This window comes from Nymphaea colorata, chromosome 4, assembly GCF_008831285.2.
Source record: "Nymphaea colorata isolate Beijing-Zhang1983 chromosome 4, ASM883128v2, whole genome shotgun sequence".
NCBI classification, from domain to species: domain Eukaryota; kingdom Viridiplantae; phylum Streptophyta; class Magnoliopsida; order Nymphaeales; family Nymphaeaceae; genus Nymphaea; species Nymphaea colorata.
In genome coordinates, this window is record NC_045141.1 from 21,105,408 (window position 1) to 21,118,259 (window position 12,852).

Below are 12,852 nucleotides of genomic sequence, written 5' to 3' on the forward strand. Positions count from 1 at the left end.
TCACTTATTATTTTTTTATTTTTTTTCATTTTGCTCAGTTGTATCATGGAACATCTGGAGCCGCATACTCAAACATCGGTTGCATACGAGTGAACCGCAAATAACCTAATCATCCTAGGAAAACAACCTTTAACCTTTCTCGAAGTTACAGGGCTTGTTTACAAGTTGAGATCCCTTTTGATTTAGGAAAATTTAAACTGAGGGCGCAAGACAAGTTTAACGTTACAACTGATGACTGAAATATACATGCACGAGAGTAAACTTTATGTAAACTCAAAATATTTTGGCCATGATTGACAAATGTTTGTTTAAATTGAAGGTTGCATTATAAAATTAAATTTTGAAATTTAATTTGTGTATTTGAATTTTGCTATATCAACTCCATTTTGGATACAGGTTTCCAAAAAGGTAGAAACCTGGACTTTGTCTTGTGTTGTTATATTGGCGTTATTTAACTTAAGAGGAAAAATCCAGAACAGTCAAAATCTTGTCAAATCCAGTTTTGACATCACCCAAATACACTAAAAAGGCATTTTGGAGGCATCGATTTTGCATTATAAACGTCAATTTAAGCAGCCCTTAACCTGTAATTTTTTTAATCTTTTTCATTTTTAGCTCATTTTAATATGATATAATATCTATAGAATAATATACCATATCAGTGACCAAACTTATACCGCGTCAGTATTTTTAGTGACACTGGTACGTACAACTGTCACCCTTTAAGGCAGGATCTATGTCCAGTGCTTTTTTTGTATCCAAGTTCCACAAATCAAGGCTACCGTTACCAGATAGGTGATCAATTACAACGCTTTTGATGCACGTCCCTCAAGAATCTTAACCAAAAGCATATACAACACATTTGGACCTAGGAAGTTCCTAACGATCAGGACAGTCATTGGAAGTAAGGGATGGACCCAGCCTACTAAATCCCGGCTGGGTTCGAGAGGGCAGGTAGTGGCAAGCAAGTACTCAGTCATTAAACTGAGGAGAAAACCGAGAAATTGATCTATTAGTTAGAGCAACCTTGTTCTTCTGTCTTCTTTTTATTCTTCTTCTTCAAGGTCATCACTAACAAGAAGGTGCTTCAGCGCAACCTTGTGTCTTTTAGGTTCTGCTACATTTTCTTCGATCTTGGCTTCTGCAATCGATCGTTTGTTGCTCTCGACGGTCCTATCTTCTTGATCTTCATCCCTTTCATTAGTTCTCTCTTCCCCTTCATCGCCTGCAGATATCTCATGAACAGACGCCTGCTCAGCTACTGCTTTATCTTCCGCCTTTTCACATCCATTTGTGTCTTCTTTCTTTTTGGTAGCCTCCTCGTGGCCCATCAGAATTTTTTTGATCTCTTCATTGCTGGCGACATCTAACGGAAGTTTCCCAGCCTTTGTCTTCGCAGTTAGGCTTGCACCTTTCTTCAATAAGTACTTCACAAGATCCAAGTGAGAACCCTGGACGGCATAATGGAGTGGTGTGAAGCCTTTCCTGGTGCGTGCACTGACAGAAGCACCTGATGAAACAAGAATCCGAACAATTTCTAGATGCCCTTTCTGCGAAGCAAAATGAATTGCTCCCATGTCATCAATTGCGGCTGCCCCAACATCAGCTTTCAGGTTGCAGAGAAATGAAACCACCACAGTCTGGCCTGACCAAGCAGCCAAATGCAATCTCAATTACAAACATCAGGTTAAGGAAGCTCAGAAAGAGAACCATAGAAAAATGGAAAAAAAAAAAAAACAGTTCTGCTAGTATTTCTGGAAATGTTAGTTCAGAATCAAAGCAAGGAAAGATGCTCCGTTCATGCAAACAGTCAACAAATGACCTAAAGACAGACTACTGGAACATGCAGACCAAGCTGTTGAAGCAGAACTGTAGATTCTGATAAGAGAATGCACAGGACATCAGAACATGCATGAACTGAAAAGATCAGCAAAATTTGTCTATGTGGATGCTGGTGATGATTGAGAGATGAGAGACAGAATGGCATTTGCCTGAGACGCTTTCATTTTGATTGTGCACACATGAAAGATCAGCTTGTCTATGTGGATGCTGGTGATGATTGAGAGATGAGAGACAGAACGGCATTTGCCTGAGAAGCTTTCATTTTGATTGTGCACACATGCATGCCCGTATTCACAGGTAATTATCAAAACTTCAAACTAGTGAGTATAATGCATCTGATTACCAAAATGCCCCCATATCCCTTATTTTCTTAAATTCACAATCAAATTCATGAAAACAACGCATGCTGTTCTCCTAAGCTGTGTCATGCATGTCTTGTGCATGACAACATTCTTTTATTCAAGTAGCTTCCTTCTAGTAAGTTCAGGTTATTATGTAAGAGATGTAAGTTTGTAATTATTAATCTCTAGAGGGCATTTAAGAACAGGAATGTTGAGTCTTTGGAACGTAATGTTCCATGAATATGTCCCAATGGGTACTAGTAAATTCCAAACTTTCCTATTTGTGCATTTGGACTAAGACAAGTATATATCCTGTTCAACTGCACCAAGTTTCTTTAGCCCAATACTTAGCTCTTTCGCCGAGTTGGATACTTGTTTTTCAGTTAAAAGCAAGGGCAGATGATTAAGTATGCAGGGTTCATGGAAAGGCTCATAGTCAAGAAGAACAGTGTGCTAAAACCATGCCATCACAACCAAACCAAGCTCAGTTGCTCATGGAGTCAGCAAAGTGAAGGAAACCGGTGTAATATATGAAGCAGAGATCCACTAAGGCATCTACTGACATAACACAAGACCAGAAAGGGATAGACCAGCATATTGCTGACTAGCTTCCTGGAACACAAGGAAAGAACTTTCAACTCTTTCCACTCCCCAGCCATGCCAGTTCCTAAGTGAGAACCCGAAGGAAAAAGGATACCACCTAAAATCAATCAAGTGAGAAGGAAAGAGTTCCATCATTAAGTGTGACGAGTCTTGTATTCCATTACTAGATTCAGCTCTCATTTGCTTTAGATGAGAGATTAAGGGAGTTCTTTAAAGAAATCACTCATGAATCAGGCATTAATCTTCTCAGTTGTGGAACATGAAAACATCCCACTCAAGCATCTTAGGTAATCAAGCTTGTTGTTTTGAAGTTACAGATGCCAGTATATTATTCAAGATAGTCTTCGTAGCTTTCCAAAACTTGTAGTCCAACTCTTATTTTTCTCTAGGGTTTCAAACATTTCCATCATAATGCTTGATATTTACTGTTTACACATATGATCCAAGAGAATCTTTCTCTTTCTTTTCCATTCCTGTTCCAGGCTTTGAGTCATAAGCAACAAAAGAGTTCCAGATTTACTGACAACCAGAAAAGATCCTATTTAATAACAAGCAGTCAGGGTTAAGTCAACTAAAAAACCCTGTCTCAAACAGTCTGCCACTGAGATAACTAGGTCACGGCGATGTGTGCATCTTTACCTTGTTTCTGAATTATATTAGTATGTAAAGAAAACTTAACTATCACCAATAAGACTTACTTTTCTCTTATAATTGTAACATTATATTAACTGCTTAAGGCAAGAACATGTACAACCAACAAGCCAGAGGCCCTACATGGGTTCCAATAGTCCATAGGATGGTTACTGCAATTGAAGGAAGAAGGGTCTCAAATCTTAGATCAAGCACATAGGTACCTATGGCTGTTACGATGAATCACTTAAAAGGTCTGTCCAACGAAGCAGTAGGAAGCAGAATTAAGACCAATAAAAGCAGTTTAACCAAGAAAAAAACAAGAAAGATAAACATCCCAATAGATAATTATTTCTTTCTAATGGGTAAAATTCACATCATGTGAATGCATAACCTTTGCTGAAAGTAGTAACATAACAATACAGTACTATGATTCATGTCAGAGTGACACTATTTCTGCTTTTGGAATTATAGCTGAAGAATCATGCACTATGGGAGGTAGGGATGGGTAGTGGACTTCCCAGTTTCAATATACTTCTCTCAACATCTTTGACAAGAGTCTAATGTACAAACTTTAGATAAGCAAGATATGGACCATGGCCACATAACCGACAACAGCTAAAAACATGATACAACCAGGAGGGCAGAGTCAACTAGGTTTACCAGTAAGCTGCTAACCTATTGTGTAGTCTAAAATTCAAATTGCAGCTCATCGGCAAATCCTTCTCTAAATAGGAAAATCCAGTTTTCTATATTTTGACTTTAGAACAATTTTTCTATATCAACCCTTCACTTGATGCATGAACCCTGTTTAACTATTCATGAGTCGTTTTACCATTATAGATCTGATTACCATGACTTGCATCAGCAAGTCTCATGATCTTTTACATCAGTTCCTCAGCAAATGATAATGATAGCAGGGACAAGTACTGAATACCAAGTTGAGAAAAAGTAACCAAGCTTAACAAGCACATGCATCCACCATTCCTAGCCTGCAAAATCATGTTTGTGTACTTACACGGGATGCTAGGGGAAAGCAATAGGCCGTACACGACGAGCGACACCTTGTTGAGTTTGCTTATAAGTTATAAGTTTCCAACTTGTCAAGACCTTTTTTCTTAAATGCATTCCGGGAGCTACTTTAGCACACAAGTTCTCCTTGACACCTTGTGAAGTTATGTTCAAAAGAAAGTGCCGAAGAATAATTCCATGAGAAAAGTGCAAAACCACAAAACCAACATCATACATACATTAACTTTTGCAACAGAAGAAGAATAAGAAGATAACACGGTCTAAATACAAAAAATAGTAGAAAGTAGCACGATAGGTTGAACTCAAGAACAAACCCTAGACCCAGCTTCCCTTCAGAGACATTTACAGAAATATGCGAACAAAGGTTGATATAAAACCCCCTTATTTGGAAAGGGTAAAGAAAGTATCCTGAGCCAAACAATTCCATAAAAGACCACATAGAAACTTAGAAAGCAATAAGAAAAAGCCAACGAGAGAACCCCCAAAAGCCCCAGTGTCTACTAAAACTTACAAGGCAAAAGCCAAGGGAACCCCGTCAATTGGAAAATCCAAGATTATAATCTTTAGAACGTCCAATTCCTACGGGCAAACGAGATATCAAACGACCTAGTCTCTTTCAGAATTGAGACGAAAGTCCAGAAATTAGAAGGCAGATCATATAGCCACCGAAGATTACTAGCTTGAAGGATGGAGAAGACGGCCCATTTCACAGAGGTATTTCAGAAAAAAAAAAAAAAAAAAACAAACAAACAAACAGATCGAGTGAAGAGTGCAAAAGTCGGATACGGTGTTCTCGAGTGCTTATCTCTGGAGTTGATAGCCAACGGGTTGTAGTTGCAAATCTCCTCGAGGACAGGCATATTGCCTTCTCTCGCAGCTGCGTGGATACCTCCATGCAAGTTATCTCCGGAGTCCGATGCCTTCCTGCCGCCACCGGAGTTTGAATTTCTCTTACTGCCGCCCATTTCTGAGATCTCTCCCTCGCTCTCACGCGCGCGCTCTCTCTCTCTCCTACCCTGCCTCCTCTGTTGCTTATATAGGACCAAAGAACGGGCTAGGCCTGTTGCTGGGTACCGCGCCCGGGAGCGGGTGAGATGGGATTCGGGTCTGATGCTGTTATTAGTTAAACTGGTCGTATCGGTTACCGGCATCCAAATGGAGAAATAGCATCATTGAAACCAGATCTCACATGCCTTTGAGTATGGAATCAGATCCTTATGGAAAAATTGGCATCACTGAGGTTAGGATTTACAAGCGCAGTTTTACCTATTGGAACTAGATTTCTAGTAATTGGGTTCAGTAAAATAGTCTGAATCCGATTAACAATATGTTTCAGTCTCAGTTTAGTGTTATCCCAACCAAGGATGGATATCCAATCTGATTATAAGGCAATTCTTAGGTTCCAAATAGTAATATCCAAACTAGTTGGAAATAGCTTGTCAATTTTTTTAACGTCCAACACTTAGATTGCTGAATCGCTATGTTTTTAGAAGTTCTTTCTCTAAATGTTCGCACCTATTACAGAATATTGCATAGAAAATGCTTAGTTAGTATCGGAAAATGAGATACTAAATACAACATGGACATGAAACAATAAAATCTTTCTCTATTTCTCTCCTTAATTATGCCTCTGGTGATTCTTCAAGGAAAGGATCTGAATGATTGGTCCATCATTGTAGATGCAGTTAATTTCCCCTTCACAAATCACTCATAGGCAACGCCAGATCAATAGCTTTTCTCTGTCTGTAGCATTCCAACTCCAACTATTGAAGATATCCCAGCATCTATTCCACACTCTAGAACAAAACTGCTGATTGGGAAGGCAATATCTCCCTGTTATGAGCTATCGAGTTTCTTCTCCACCATATGCACCAGACTACTATATGAAAAGTCGCCAACCAGCACGCTTGGAGCCACCTGGTCATCCGCCCAAGTCACCTGATTTAGGCAAGTTGCATAAACGCTTGGCCTGATGATCATCAACTGCAAGTCTGCAACTTTATCATGATATTGAAGAAACGAAATGGTGATTTTAGAGAAAGCAGGATAGAAGACCATGTGTGGTAGTGGACTTTTATAAACATACATTTAAGTGCCCAAACATTATTTTCAACTTAATGGAAGCCGCAGCGAGGATCGGAGAAGGAATATTACCAAAACATTTGAAAAAAATAGAATGCTCGTGAAGCCACTTTGTCTAAGCAAAAATCGCTGACTTGAATCACAATAGCTCTTACCTCAGCTGGTTCAGGAAAGAAGTGGGCATGAAAGATATGGTATGCCTCGAACTCCATCTTTTATGTACCAATAAGTAAAAAGTCGTTACAGGTTATACACAATGTCACATGGGCGTATCTGAATAGCTGCCGCGTTCGTGTCGATGCTGCTGCAACACATGTCCATTGCATATGTGTCGATGCCACTACTGTTGCTGCTCCAACACTGCAGGCCCATTGCGGTCAGCTGAACTTGGATCATTTTAAATGAAAATGGTCATCTAAAATGGTCTTTTGCATCCACACCAACACCCATGTAACATTTCACACCTACATCTCTACACCCACATCAAACACCCAGGAAACATAGGTTATACACTTACATCTCTATGCCCACACCAACACCCATGTAACATATAGGTTATACAATGGATAAAGAAAAGGAATGCTTGGGAAGTGACACTTTAGAAATGTGAGAAGTCTGAAACGTGAAGCATGAACATCTAATAAGGACTGGGAAGGGCAAATAAAGGCATGGGAGCTGCAAATAAAGAGGGAGAAACCATATTCATCGATTTCTTTGGTTGTTCGGGGGCATATACTTGGAAGATGAACGAGTTAAATTGAGGTAACAGAGGAGGTGGGACCTTTTCCATATACTTCTATGAGAGGATATTATATTGCCCGGGTGAACCCAGAATTTTTTTTTATATGTAAAAAATCAAATGTTTTTAGTTTGGCTCGACCCGTCGCTCCTCTTGGCCCTACCCGCAGATGGTTTGGCTCGCCCCTAAAATAATTCTGGCTTCGCCCTGCTGACAAATATTCTTTCATCTCCATATATGCCCATAAAAAATGGCCATTGTTGTCTCTGTTCCCAGAAAAGTTAGTAATGAGGACGCACATGTAAAGCACAAATTGAAAAAAGAAAGCAGAGATTAAAAATGACACGGAAGCGACAAGGAAACGAAGTGGAAGTGGAAGAAGCACTGTTGCACCGTGGGACAACCAAATTAAGACATGTTAAGTGTGCACTTCCTAGGGTCATCGACCCAACACATGTCAAAGGCATTGAGGCGTAGCGGAACGTAACAGCACGACCGTAAGCTGTGAAGCACATTGGTAACCAAAAGCACTGCAGCACCTTGTACCTTTTCAAGTTGCATTACGCCATGAATTACTTGTTTTGCGGGGACTCCGTTCCCCATCACATGCCTGGAATGAGGGTTGCCATGCGATAGATGCAACATCCACTCAGATAATCCATACCTATCTATCATATTGATCAGATAAAGCAAGAAGAAGAAATGGATACAGTCGGGAATTAACGCCAACCAAAAGAAAGGAATTGCAAATCACTTGGTTTAGCTGAAAAATAACAGCAGTTGCTACATAAACAACTAAAGCATAGAGGCAGTTCTTGCTTACAATAAGCAAGGCCACACATAGTGAAAAAACACAGAGACCTCATCTAGTATGGGAAGATAGAAAAGCAACTCGTTCCACATCGGATTCAGTCCAATCCTGGTCCATAGCTTGAAGATCAGGAAGATCAGTGCTTGTGGAGAACTTCAGAATTTTCTTTCTGTTGATATACTCAAGAGAAGGATAGAGCACAAAGCCAATTAATACAGCAGCCATGCTTACAGCTACAACCTTGAGGGAAGCAATCGCCAGCACCACACAAATTAAAGCTGTCGGAGCTAAACAGAGTAGGATGGCACCGGCAGTTCCCACAGGTATCTTGTAGGGACGTGAAGCAGTTGGACTTTTTATCCTTAGATATATGAAAGCCACAAATTCAAGGATCATCCCAAAACAGTACAGATAATTCTCAGCTGCAACTATCTCTTGAAAGCTTAACCAGGAAAGGAGGAGTACCCCTGAAGCAGAAAATAGAATTCCCAACAGAGGAGTTCCATAGGATGATCTTTTACTGAACACCTCAGGCAGCATTCCCCTTTCTGCCATCCCGAGAAGTTGAAACGAGTCACTACTCATTTCAGCAATGAACATGCCCATATTTGATAATGCGGATGCTCCCTGAATCCACCACCACAACCAAGCACCACCAAGCATTTTTGCGATGGTTGCAAAATACCCATCACTCCATAATGCTCTGTTGAGAGAAGTTGCTCCAGTTCCAGTCAAGAGTGGAATAAAGTATCCAAAAACCACCAATATAAGCGCATAAAAGAGAGCTTTTGGTAGGGTCCTCTTAGGGTCTTCCACCTCCCCTGCAAGGGTGCTAACTGAATCCCAGTAGTTAAGGTTCCAGAAGAGCGTATTTAAATACAATGCCCAATTGACGTTGTTCAAGTCAATCACTAGCCATCTTGAAGGTTCAATTTTTGGTATAGCTAAAATTCCCATTACAGCAAAAGGGAGAATAGAGAAGATGCCCAGTCCTATAGCGGTCCATCCAACTATGTTCAATCCTCTGTAGTTCATGTAGGTGAGAGCTACAGTTAACAGTAACACAGCAAAAACTCTTGGTAGCCCTTCTCCTAGAGCGGGAAACTCAGATTTTAAATAGTCCAAAAACAGAACAGGGTACAAGGCATTATCTATAACTCCACTGAGCCATTTCATCCATCCCTGTTGGAATCCCCAAAATGGGCCCAAGGCTGATGAGACCCAAACAACGTATCCTCCATTTTCAGGAAACATTGTGCCCATCTCTGCAGTAATCAGGGCTTCCGGGATGCTCCATATGATGGGGAAAATTAGAAATCCCAAAAGTGCCAGAAGAGGGCCACCTGCCTTAACACTGTCCTCTATGCCAAAAGGTCCTCCAGACACTTCATAGTAGATAAGAAAAACAAGGGGCAGAACAGAGACCTTTCTGTAACTATCTAGTTTTGGTACCTCGGTTTCATCAAAGTCTTTGCCGAAGTATTCCCCCATCAAAGAACACCTTCTATGTTTTAAGCTGCTCAATTCTGAAAACAATAAAAGAAATCCATTGAGTTATTATGACTAAAATCCTGAAGGAATATCTAAAAAGTTAGGAATAGGCCGTGCTAGGTGATCATCTCTTGCTGTTGCAACACGCATGGAAACTGATGAATACCGATTCTTCCACTGACATGTTGAAGAGACAAACCATATCAATGCATAGTACACACTTAGGTACAAGTAACAAAACAAATGATTCTTAAAGAACAACATAATGCTTGTGTGAAGAAAGTCTGATAAGATAATCATTTCGTTTCAAACAAGCCAAAAAGAAACCACCTAAAACTGCATTTGGGCCTGCAACTCTTGGATAAAACTGAGGGTTCACAGCCATTCACTTATAGCAGAAATACCGCAAGAACAACAACATGGCAACCACTGAACAATCTCCATGTATCTTGACAACACTGAGGAATGAGGATGGCCAACTCGGCGACTCATCAACTAAGATTGCATTTTAGTCTTAATGCACTATAATATCCACTGAACAGTCAGGCTTTCAACTTTCTCGACTTTGGGAGAAACAAAGAAGCCACTGAAACTATTTCAGGCTTTGCATAACGTCAACAAAGTAAATATGACACAAAATCATGGCCTTCTACCCTTCTTATAGTGGTCATCAACTATTCAAGACCTCTGAAATGCCAATTAAGAGACTATTTCACGTTCAGCAAACCGTTTGTGCAGTTCCATTCTTCAACAAAGACCAAATTCTTGAAAATAAGAGCTTAGAACCGGAGAAAATATGGCAAACGATTTGGGTCCTTCTACTCTTGGATGAAGGTTCAGGATCTCATGCAATTTAATCGATTGAATGATGCAAAATCTAAGAATTTGCGAACATAGTTCCTCATGCACGCCTAAAAGGTTCCCAATTCGTTTCATCAATCAGGGTTAGAAAACCAGCTCACGCCCTTAAAATTCTAAACGGAAACAAGACGGACAAGCGAAAGAACAATCAATTAAGATTACCTAGGCCTATAAAAACAAACAAGGAAAGAAATACCCATCACTCAGAAACACCAACCAGAATCCGCAAGGCAACAACCAACCATACCTACAAAGAAAATCCGTTCCCCCAAGAAAAGAAGGACATAGTTACATTACCTCCGCCGCCCTCAGGATTAAGCAATAAAAACATCCAATACTAGAGAACAGAAGAAGCCATATATTCCAAAACGATGAAATTTCAGGATCATTGCCTCCAAATCGAAGAATTTTAAGGGAGAAAGGGGAGAGGTAGTGGACAAATGGGTCGATGAGATTCTCACCAACAGATGCCACGCGTTTCATCTGAAGGGAGGCCAATCAACAGGTGGCATCTGGGTGGTAGCAAGAGACACCTGATGCAGAACCCACTGGCGAACAAATGGACTTGAAGAACGCTGATGATGAACCTTGGGATTCATTTTATCTCCGCCTGTAAACGTCGAACCAAGAATCACCAACCTCCTTAGACGTTACTTCTGTGCCTGAAGATTCCCTGTGCCCGAGAGTCGTATCCTTCGCTTGCATCAGAAAGGAAGAAGAGGTAGATGGGTGTTCAATTACGGAGACAGGAAGGAACGTTCAAGTCGATGACCTGGGACATTTGGGAGCATGAATAAATAGAACGCCGTCCCTCGCGTCTCATATGAAATGGTGTCGCAACGAGCCTCTTATCGCCGTTTATCTTGAAGATGAACAGTTCATGACGGCCGAGGCCATAGGGCGAAGGTTGTAGCTCTTGCCGATGAATAATGTTTTATGCCGATGAACGAAGGTTGTCACTGTTGGAGACGACGAATATACGGTCCAAGTTGAGAAAAGTATTTGCTAAAAATTTCTGTGTTTTAGAATTTGGCTGCAAGAATGTCCCTCAGCATCATTGTTTTAAAATTTTCTAACCTTGGATCTCAGATTATGCTTCTTATTATGAAGGAAGATACATGAAGTTTTTCATCTTTTAGTGTACAGAGAGCGTGTACCCACATCTATTGACAATAATTTGAGAACAACTATTTGAAGACATTGAAGAATATTTTTCCGCGCTGCCCAATGGCGTCAGAATCAGCAGCATAACCTTATCCATCACAAATCAATAGGATAACATTGATTCATGACGCGCTGGTGAAAGTTTGGTCATCAGTTTGATTTTTGTAAGCACTATTTGTTTTTTATTCAAAACACTTGAGTTGAAGAGTATATGTAAATCGACCAAAGTCTCCAAATCAACCAACAATTCTAAAAACAAGAGAAATAAGGTGGTTTTCTTGCGGTTTGCCAAGGTTGAAGTTATGTTTCTGAAAAGATTGTTAAATATTTTAAGCTATCAATGTTATCTTCACATAATTCAAATTCATATCCAGAGACATGGTTTGTAGGATAAAAACTTCTAAGCATGCAGTTTCTTCTCAATAATCCCGTCTCTCTTCATCACAGGACATGAAGATCACATACTTGATTTTTTATGTACTTCTATATTGCGTGTATCCAACTACAAAAAGCTATATATGTTTATCACATTACTGTGAATCTGATTCACACAAACGTCCCATTCCATAGCAAGCCAAAAAGCATCATCTCATGTGGAGGCACTTTAATTATTTTATTGTCATCTTTATGTTTGTGTGCCCCATTGTATTTTTCAAAGTTCTTCGGAAGAAAAATAAGTTGTTCTATCGGAAAAGACGGCAGCCTAACGCATCCAACAAAGAACTTGCGGTCAGGAGCACCGCCACTTGTGGGGGGAACAGTGGGTGGGACACCTTGGATTTGAGAACTTTGGAATTTGCTTTTATTTAAGAATGGGACTTGGTAGTGATCCGGTTCACCTCCCGCTCTTTTTTGGATTCACATGGGACTTTTTTGTGACAAGATTGAAAATTTTTTGTTTTAATGATATGGTCAGGTAAGTTCTAATTATCTTCTGGCTTTCTAGAAAGATTTCAGCAAATTCTAGAGTCTCTCTTTTGATAGATGCAAAAATGTAGAATATATATTTCGGTCCAATTTTAAGACTGAATTTTAATGACTTCATATCTTTAAGTGTTTCTTTGGAAAAAAATTATGCATGCAGATGTCGTTGGCATGGTATAGATCCACGCAAGAATCAAGTTCTTAAAATGCTTCGGACTGCATGAGAAACGAGTTTCAGAAGCTCCAAAATTCAAACAATTGACTTTCAAAAACTTGTAGATTTTGTATACACATTTACAGAACATCATTTTCGTTTTTACTTTATAGGTTCA

General features: G+C 39.9%; 2 protein-coding genes across 2 annotated transcripts; both read right to left on the reverse strand.

Annotated features, from left to right (window-relative positions):
* Positions 1-721: 721 nt before the first annotated feature.
* Positions 722-5,465, reverse strand: LOC116253751 (uncharacterized). Its single transcript, XM_031628733.2, has 2 exons — positions 5,235-5,465; positions 722-1,668 (listed from the first exon to the last, which is right to left on the reverse strand). Exons 1-2 carry the CDS (start codon positions 5,411-5,413, stop codon positions 1,047-1,049), a joined length of 801 nt encoding a protein of 266 aa, XP_031484593.1. The 5' UTR covers positions 5,414-5,465; the 3' UTR covers positions 722-1,046.
* A 2,539-nt stretch (positions 5,466-8,004) lies between these two features.
* LOC116252772 (probable polyamine transporter At1g31830) lies at positions 8,005-11,349 on the reverse strand. Its single transcript, XM_031627295.2, has 2 exons — positions 10,894-11,349; positions 8,005-9,606 (listed from the first exon to the last, which is right to left on the reverse strand). Exons 1-2 carry the CDS (start codon positions 10,913-10,915, stop codon positions 8,132-8,134), a joined length of 1,497 nt encoding a protein of 498 aa, XP_031483155.1. The 5' UTR covers positions 10,916-11,349; the 3' UTR covers positions 8,005-8,131.
* Positions 11,350-12,852: the final 1,503 nt, after the last annotated feature.